The sequence below is a fragment of the Cynoglossus semilaevis genome, chromosome 5 (assembly GCF_000523025.1).
Source record: "Cynoglossus semilaevis isolate Cse_v1.0 chromosome 5, Cse_v1.0, whole genome shotgun sequence".
Classification (NCBI taxonomy): domain Eukaryota; kingdom Metazoa; phylum Chordata; class Actinopteri; order Pleuronectiformes; family Cynoglossidae; genus Cynoglossus; species Cynoglossus semilaevis.
In genome coordinates this window covers 1,747,033-1,756,799 of record NC_024311.1, presented here as the reverse complement: position 1 = coordinate 1,756,799, position 9,767 = coordinate 1,747,033, and the positions used below count along the sequence as shown (strand labels likewise).

Here is a 9,767-nt window from a genome sequence, read left to right as displayed (position 1 = left end):
AAGAGGAAAAGCTTCAGTTGTGAAACACACAGACAACAGTGTTAAAGACAACAGCAGTGTTAGCAGTGTTAAAGAAGACACTAGAGACCCTCGTTAACAGCTGACTGTGATACACACAATTAGTCAACGAAGTTGCTAGCAAAGGGAATCACTTACTTGAGAGTCAGTTTCGTGTTGCATGTGGAGCATGAGAAGCAACTGACACACCAGGCCTTGTTTAGAGCAGAGACAACTGTTGGACAAGGGACAAAAAAATGTACAGTTTTTTTGAGTAACATTTTGTGGAAACAGGGATTTTAATGTCAGTTACATTAACATGAATACAGTACAGGACACTGTGAAGACAGAGACACAGCTGGGTCCAATGTATTGTTGTACTAATTTAGAAAATATTTTAGGAAAGGTTTGGTACTTGTCCTTAAAAGTGAATACTGGAGGCACTCGGTTTACGGCGTCCGCAACCAACGCTGTTTCGTGAACACATCGCCATCTCCCATGAGTTGCACCACTCCAAGATACGGGATTAAAACAAATTTCGCACGAGAACTAGGTGGTGAGCGGAGTGGACAAATACATCTCTATGCAGCACTATATGCAATGGACTGGTTATTCATTATGTCTACCGAGCGCAAGTCAGTTTCTTCTGATGCTTTTATGTCCTAGATTATGATGTTACTGCTGTGTTAGCGTAGCTGGGTGACATAGGTACTTACATGCCGTATGCGAGTTCTGACTTACAGTAAAAATCAAGTTATCTTCTGCTGTAGGAATGGAATTCGGACACAAGTGGAGTTTTTACTATAAAATTAAATATTTGTAATTTGGTAGTAAATGTGAATCTTTACAATAGTATTAAAAATACTTAAGGTGATTAAGTATTAACTTCGGTTATGGACTTATGGAGAATTTTAAAAAAATGTTGGCTAAAACTTGACTTACCATCCCCTTCAATCACACGGTTGCAGTGATAGCAAACATCTCCGAATAGCTGAATATTACAGAAACAAGTGTTAACACAGGAAAAGAAAACCATAAGTCTGATGATTGAAAGACGGGCAATCCTAGCAGTCAAAGTACTTTTCTGTTGTAAAGTTGTCCATTTCATACCTGGTTGTAATGTGTCTCACAGTAAGCCAGGCCCTTTCTTTCATAGTGACGATGACCAAGGAAAGGTTTCTCACACTTGGCACAGACAAAATGCTGTAAACAAAAAACAAAACTTGTTGAAGGAAGGACACGGACATACCATGCAACAATAAAAATGTGGCATGTACTGCAGCAACAGCAATGGCATGTACTGCTAGAACATATCTAGTAAAAAGTTTCTGACTGTAGAGATTGAAATAGACCTTCCTAGTAGACTCCAAAAAAAAAAAAAAAAAAAAAAAAAAAAAAAAAAAAACATACCCAGGGGAGGAATGTAAGTGGGTCAAGAAAAATCTCACCTTTTGGCTAAGTTATTTGCAGTTCAGAATTATGGTGTCAGGTGAGCACATAATGTGTTCTGTTGGGAATTCGGGAATTCAGTAAAAACCAAAGATTTGAGCCACTCGAGATGGAAGTCCCTTTTATTGCAGCAGCACCATAAAGGGGGAATAAGTGAAATATGTGTGTTTGTGTGTGATGAGTGAGCGATGTGTCTAAGAAGGTAGAGTTCGTTTACAGCAACTGTTGTTAACTGTTGTGTTCACTAAATAGATGTTTTTATATAGGAGAAACCACTTTGTTTGAATAAAATTTGATTTTATTTTAACTATATATTTCCTTTTACATTTTTTCAGCATTTACTGCTTTTGTTTTTCCTTTTATGTACAGTGTTCCCTCTCTATATCGCAGATCTCCCTTTGCTCCCTCAGTACAAGTTTTGAAATTGAGATAAGCACATTTGTACAACTCGAACAACCGCTTGTAGCTTTGTTTACCCAGATGAGATCGTACACAGCATGCTATTGGCTTATACAATGAGTACTCGATGCACTACTGGCTAATTGAGCATGCTCTTCTGTTCCTCACACTGATTGGCTCATGCATCATAGCATCTCTCGGCATCTCCCCTTGTCTGTCTGCCCCTCTCTCATTCACTTCTCTGTGCATTATCATTATACAACTCTACTGTGCATATAATTGTGTGGGAAAAGGGTAATACAGTCTAGGGAGGGTTGATAACAGTGTGAGGGAGGTTTGTAAAGGGTAAATACTGTATATGCGTAAATAATAACGTGATTTTTCCCATTTCGTGGTGGGTCTTAGAATGTAACTACCGCGATAGGATAGGGGTCACTGTACAAGTGAAACTAAAATTTGAGGGGAATCATCATTTTCAATAATTATCAATAAAATCTTTGTGGCGCAATACCATATGACCCATAGTCAGTACTAGTCTGGGCACAAACATAGTAGACCTTTACTTTAGGGTTAGGGTTAGGCTAAAAGAACAAACCTCCACATGCCACTGCTTGCCCATCGCATTGACAACGCGACCTTCTATTGGTCTCCTGCAGGCTCCACAGATTGGAACACCCATCTTATCATGGCATGGTAAACAATAAAGTTCTCCCTTCAGCTCCCTTGCATCCACTGTCAATTCCTTTCTATGGGGGAAAAAAAAACAGTCGTACCATCGGAAAAAATTCTATCAAATGGTGCTAAGAAATATTCGAATTATGAGAGTGCTCTGTGCTAAGCTTAACCCCAAGATGGAAAGGAGCAGACTCACCCACAGTTGCTGCAGTTGAAGTGGTCTGGATGATAGGGGTCGTTCTTAAAGATCAGCGGCTGCTCCTCAATGATGGCATGACACTTCTGGCAGATGTACTTGCCCAGTCCGCGAGCTTTCTCACGGTTATGACAGGGACGACAAAGGTGCCTGCAGCAGAGGAAATGGGAGTTTCATTGGAGCGGAGATAGAATGCCTGCAGCCTAGGTAAGTCCTTCAAACTTGGAATATTTGTTGAGAAGCGAAAAGAGTGAGTAACCAGGTCGATGAGTGTCTGGCCACAGCTTCAGCTTGCTGCTACAGAGCTATAATTCAGTCTGTAATAAGGTGGAATACTTGCCTCCCAGCATTTTTGACAAATCCCACGTCTGCAAGCACAGCCTGGCAAATGTCACAGCAGAAACACTCTGGGTGCCAACTATTGTTCATTGCCTTAATGACTCGGCCAATGATGAATTCCCCTAAAGAAAAACATAAATAACAACTCTTCTTAAACCTGATAAAGTTTTGTTTTCACATATTTACTGTCACTAGAATATTTTTATCCTGCTGCTCAACAGTAGTTAAAAAAAAACATTTCAGCCTGGAGTCATGAGAGTTGAATGAACTGTGGTAATTTCTATAGTGTTCTCAAAGAGACACTTAAATGTTGAATGCGGTTTAATTGTCCATTTAATTCAATCAGGGCTTGTCTGTCTCTTCCCAAGCACACTTTAACAATATTTAAATTCATCCTATATGGCACTAAAGGGCATGCAGGATGACTTTACAAGTGGTTAGTTTGTGGGTGATGTAATTTGGACTCACAAACACACACAAGAGGAGGAATTTCCTGGATTTATTACAGTGACTGCAGATTAGGTCAGTGTAGTATGCAGTATTGTGAAAAAAAGTTGGTGGTGTTATCTCTAGATATTGCTACAACCACTCCGCACTTCGGCATTTTCTTTACTTCTCTGACTATCGTTCCTGCAGGAACATTATTGGACCTCGGTATCATCTGAATGGCTAAAGGGTGCACATGCATGTGTCCAGGGCGGCATCTAATAGGCCATGGGATATATTGCTTGGCTAGCGTACATCTGATGTACACTTGCCAAGCAATATATCCCATCTTGCATTGCAGTCGTGTACTCATTGAACCAATGAGTACACTACATAGCACTGCATATAATTTCCTATATAGGAGGTAGGGAGTAGAGAATGAGTGAGTGATTTTGGACAAAGCCATTGACTGAATGGAAGACCATGTATGTCACAATCACTCTGTGAAAGACAGATGAAATTATCAACCAGACAATGTTCCTGTTTCCAGCACGCAGTAAAAGGGCAGTTATGAAGCATTTTATGAGATATAGTGATATTCACCTTCTAATAGCTATCTGTCTTCCAGCAGAAGTGAAGGTTTTAGGAGTTTTCTAAATTATTAGGTACATTCAAATTCAAATCTCATCAGACAATCTTTAAAATTAGCATTTACTACAATTCTGGGTTTTCGAAAATAGCAGAAATAACCATTACAGTTTCAAGAAAAAAAAAACCAGGAGTTTGTCAGAGTGTCACACATAATCTGCACCATAAAGAAAAACAAAGGAGTCAGAGTGTCACACATAATCTGCACCAATAAAAGCAGAGTGCCATGCAGGCAAAATTATTTCTTGTATACTTCTGTAAAACATATAGGCTCAACTAATTGTCAATTCAGTGACTGCAACCAAAAGGTCGATGAGGTCAGAATGCAGCAAATGCCATTCACACATGTGCATTTTTTTTTTTTTTCTGCAAATGCCATTCACACATGTGCATTTGTTTTTGAAAACCGTCTGGGGACAGATTTCACTTGAATTTCATTACAAAAATGTGTGGCCATGCAGAATACAGACAGACAGAGAGCACTGATGCCTCAGGTATGACGGAAAAAAAAAAGAAAGTGAAGAGAATAGGGAATTAGGAAAAAAATCAGGGTAAGCCAGACTGATACTGACCCTCATTATACAGAGGAATGAAGGGAGCTGTGGCCATGCATATATTTAAGTCTCTGTGGACATGGAATACAGAAAAACACTAATCCGACAAAAGTCCTATATCTACCACAACCTGCCAGTTTTTCAGAACTAGAAAGCTTTTTCAAGAAATGTAAGCAATAGCTTCAAAAATGGTATATTTTGTTATTTAAAATAATGACCATCAGCACTGTTTGTCACTACTTAATTATTGCCACCACTACTTCAGAATTATAATTTCAGGATTAGTTTCTTTTGCATATGACCCGGTATAACTGTTTGCTAAAGCTGTTGCACAAAATAGTAGTTAGAGTCTTTGCAGTATTTGCATTTTCGAACGAAGGACTTCTTAAATCTTCTAAAATTGAGATAGAGTGACAGTGAATATTTAGAGTTTGTAAAACTCACCACACTGGTGACAGCAAGGAGCAAAGAGCATCTGGAAATCATGTTCACAATATTTCCTTCCTTCATACTGTAAGGGAAGAAGAAAGTTTTAAACATGCTTCCTGAAGGTAATTACTCATAACATTTTCTATGGAAATGGAAAGGAGAAGTCCCACATCTTGTTGTGATGTGATTTTGTGGAGTGGGGTATGATGGTAAATAAATGGTACATCTGAGAGCATTACCTCATAAAAGAGTCCCTCTGGAAATTGCTGGAAGCACTGGGCACACACAAAGCACTGCTCATGGTACAGCTCTCCATTACTATTGACAATCTTCTCAGTTGGAACAAAGCCGCTTTTGCATCGCTCGCAAGCTGCATTGGCCAGAGCATTAGCAATGCTGTTGCATGGGAGGAGAAAATACATATAAACACACTGTGCCCAGACATGCTATGACAAATATGCTATGGCAAATAGATGGAATGCAAAGTGAGACCAATGTGTACCATTCCTCACATCACTCCTACATTAACTGCTGAGCTTATTTCAGCTGCTGTCTGCAAAAAGACTCTAAATAACATGAGTCAATTTGGTGGGAGGGTCTCAGTCAAACTTGTTCACTGCTCGCCCTCTACTCAATATGGGACAGAAGCAGCAATGCCAAAAATGTAGCTGTGGGAGATGATGGAAGATTCTGAGCAGTCTATTCAAATGTTCAATGACAACTTAACATCAAGAGAGACTAGTTTAGTCTATCTTGAGTGACAGAAAAAAATGTGTTACATGACAGTCATTGATGTTTTCAGATCTGACAGAAAAAAATACATGACAGTCATTGATGTTTTCAGATGGTTTATTAGTGTTTTAAATATTCAAATGAGGGTTTGAAGAGAAAAAAAATATCATGAAAAATGTTTGTTCTTATAGTGGATTAACTGGAGGGTTATTTTTCAAGCAGTTGATTTACTTGGCAAGTCCTATCTTCATATTCAACTATTCTGTGCCGAGCCATGTCGTAACCTTGTTTGTTTGTTTTTTTAATTGATGGATTTAATAACGTTATACCAGCTTACTTATTGCAAGGGGCATTACTGCTGGATTGAAAACAACATACCAGAGAGGCAAATTATGAATTTGTAAATGTTAGCGAAATGTGTGTTGTTCTTTTGGAAATAAAATATGGCTGCAACCCTATGAATGACTAATCGTAAGACGTCACTTGCATACCATGCATTCCTTTGAGTTTAAACATGACTGATAAAACAGTAAGTTGATATATGCTGTTTAATATTAGGTAAGCTGAAATAATTTGCTTTAAGATTTGTTTATATTAAGATCATTTTAGTTCAAAATATACTAATCTATTCATAAGTTCAAATATGAAGAAAAACAGTGACGTGACTAACCAAAACTTATTTTACCAACTTATCATTTTTTTTCAGAGAAACTTGTTGTCTATTCTTAGTTATCGTTTCGTTACTTTAACTCAATGCTAACTGTACTAGCTTGCAAACGCAAGCTAAGACACCGTTAGCCATAGCTCGATGCTAATGTCCCACGGGCGTTGGCAGTGGTTGTACATTCATTCATTTATTTTAATTTTAAAAACAATACACCAATAAACATAATTCCTACCTGCCCGGCATCCCCGCAACACCCAACATTCCTCTTCTCTCGGCAGAGTAAAAGTCGAAGCTGAAAAACTTAAGACAACTAGCGGCGAAAGGGCTAAATCACAGGCTAAGCTAACAAAGTTTTACAGCCCCCTGATTTCTTCCCATCAGCACCGAGGTCTTGCAGGAGGCGGCGTTTCTGTCCATAGACATAATAAAGAATAGACGCCGCATCGACCGCTCCTATCTATTGGCGCTAACGAGCCGTGGGGCCGCCATCTTGGTCCGGTCTACCACTCCACTCAGTAATCGCAATTAATTATTTATTAGTCGCTGAATTTTCACGCCGATTTTTTATATATGGGGCCCCGAGATACGAGCTGCCCAAAATACAAGTTCTCAACCGAACTTTTTCCACCTGACACTGTCACGCTCACTGTCCTTGGTCATTTTACCCATCGCTTTATTTTTGACACTGTCACGCTCACTGTCCTTCGCTTGGTCATTTTACCCATCGCTTTATTTCTCTTTCCTTTTTGAAAAAAACTGTATTTGTTTATATCGGTTTTTGATGTTCAGATAGGGGGATTCGTTGAATTAATTAATAGAATATTTCTGGGAGGGGGATTCATTGAATTAATTAATAGAATATTTCTGGGGGGCTGGAACAAATTAATTGGTTTATAGTTATTCTTAATGGGGACAATTCGATCTAGATACGAGTGAATCGACACACGAGTGCTGTCGTGGAAGGCATTAAACACGTATATCGCGGCCTCACTGTATCTTTGGGGAAAATTGTAATTGTTCAATGTAGCTATGTATACTTATGCAGCTTAGTTAAGCTACAATTTAATAAACAGAAAACTCACTGTACAATATATAAAAATGTAGTCAGGCTGTAATAGAAAACAAACAAAAGACATCTTAGAGCACTAAATACAAGTGCAGAATGAACATGTTATTTTTATGTATAAATCACCAGTAAAATGTGCAGTTAACTACTAAAGATTCATCTTATTGTCTTTTTTGTCCTGCAAATAAAAAAAAGACAACATTAAGACATAAATATTTTTGTCCTGCAAATTAAAAAAAAAAAGACAACATTAAGACATAAATTGCTATTGCTATAAAGGGAAAAAATATAGAAATCTTGGCTTTTTTCCATGGAAAAACTCTGGACTGTATCAAAACAGTATAGCTATTTACACATGTATTTTTTTTTTACATAGTCAAAAAGTTGACATCCCTCAATATATTCACCTTAACAGCCGTTCAATAAATCAAATCCATCAATTGTTAACATTTTAACTCTTCTGATAAGCTTCATTTGCCAAACCGTCAGTTAACAGGGCTGCGCAGTTAAACGACTGTGAAGATGGTATCAACGGAATTTAAAATAGCTGCAACATTAAAACCCACACTTGAGCATCTGGAGGAAGCTACATGTTTTGACGAATCCTTAAATGTGTGAACGGACAGAAAAAAAAAAACAAAAACCTAACAAGTACCACCACTGTTTTCTATAAGTGATTTTAAAAATCTGCAAAAGACATTGACCATTAAGCTGGTTAAACATATTAACTTAATCCTTTACAAAACAAGTGACAAAAATCCGTCCGTACTTCAACAGCATAGCAGCATCCTGCTACTCAGCTGATAAAAAGATTCCCTTCACTGATGCCTTGCATTCAAAAAACCTATTTGCTAACCAGTAGTTCTTTGACCTGACCTGCTTAAAAATAGCTAACATGTTAACACAAACAACAAAGGAAATATTAACACACATGGAACAGATTCCATTTTAGATTAATATATACAGTCAAGATTTGGGGTGTTTGGGAAAAAAATAACATTACTTCCACAAGAGGAAACATTTATTTTCAAATAATTCCTATACAAGAAAAAAACAAAGCAAATTAGCTTATTATGGTGATCATCCAAACCCAATGTACTGCACATTTCTCATCACCTGATTGTCTTCTAAACTGCACTCTAAACTAAGCAAAAATACAAATCCTGTGGTTACATATGTCGGGGTAATCAAAAAACGTACACCCAAACAAAACCCAAAGCAAATGAATGCCTTTCTATTTGTGCAAAGATATTCCATTTTTCTTTTTTTTAAAAGCTGATATCGTAAAATATGCCCTAAAACATCAAATATAACCAAGCCAAAGAAATGGCTCTGAGAACAAAGTGCTGAAAAACTAAAGATAAAACAAATTTAAATACACAAATAAATAGGGGGAACTTTACAACACTGAGAAAAAAAAAATCAATAACATAGGATTTATTCATCATTTCATATCTACCAGGTGGGCATCATGTCTGGGAACCAGACACGACCCCGATGTTTTTACACCTCCCACCGGACATAAGTTCAAATATGAAGAAAAACAGTGACGTGACTAACCAAAACTTATTTTACCAACTTATCATTTTTTTTCAGAGAAACTTGTTGTCTATTCTTAGTTATCGTTTCGTTACTTTAACTCAATGCTAACTGTACTAGCTTGCAAACGCAAGCTAAGACACCGTTAGCCATAGCTCGATGCTAATGTCCCACGGGCGTTGGCAGTGGTTGTACATTCATTCATTTATTTTAATTTTAAAAACAATACACCAATAAACATAATTCCTACCTGCCCGGCATCCCCGCAACACCCAACATTCCTCTTCTCTCGGCAGAGTAAAAGTCGAAGCTGAAAAACTTAAGACAACTAGCGGCGAAAGGGCTAAATCACAGGCTAAGCTAACAAAGTTTTACAGCCCCCTGATTTCTTCCCATCAGCACCGAGGTCTTGCAGGAGGCGGCGTTTCTGTCCATAGACATAATAAAGAATAGACGCCGCATCGACCGCTCCTATCTATTGGCGCTAACGAGCCGTGGGGCCGCCATCTTGGTCCGGTCTACCACTCCACTCAGTAATCGCAATTAATTATTTATTAGTCGCTGAATTTTCACGCCGATTTTTTATATATGGGGCCCCGAGATACGAGCTGCCCAAAATACAAGTTCTCAACCGAACTTTTTCCACTTGAC

General features: G+C 38.1%; 1 protein-coding gene across 2 annotated transcripts in view; it reads right to left on the bottom strand.

Annotated features, from left to right (window-relative positions):
* Window positions 1-9,663, bottom strand: part of LOC103378628 (LIM and senescent cell antigen-like-containing domain protein 1) — a 10,708-nt gene extending 1,045 nt beyond the window's left edge. Inside the window, exons 1-9 of one of the 2 annotated variants that reach the window (XM_025055817.1) lie at window positions 9,367-9,663; window positions 5,352-5,508; window positions 5,128-5,194; window positions 3,057-3,177; window positions 2,717-2,866; window positions 2,441-2,591; window positions 1,108-1,200; window positions 940-988; window positions 157-232 (exon numbers count right to left, since the gene is read on the bottom strand). In XM_025055817.1, the coding sequence (XP_024911585.1) occupies window positions 157-232; window positions 940-988; window positions 1,108-1,200; window positions 2,441-2,591; window positions 2,717-2,866; window positions 3,057-3,177; window positions 5,128-5,194; window positions 5,352-5,508; window positions 9,367-9,395 (893 nt within the window). In that variant the 5' untranslated portion in view covers window positions 9,396-9,663. Of the gene's footprint in view, window positions 1-156; window positions 233-939; window positions 989-1,107; window positions 1,201-2,440; window positions 2,592-2,716; window positions 2,867-3,056; window positions 3,178-5,127; window positions 5,195-5,351; window positions 5,509-6,743; window positions 7,068-9,366 lie in introns of those variants that run through there. The other variant, XM_008309905.3, reaches the window with a different exon arrangement.
* Window positions 9,664-9,767: the final 104 nt, after the last annotated feature.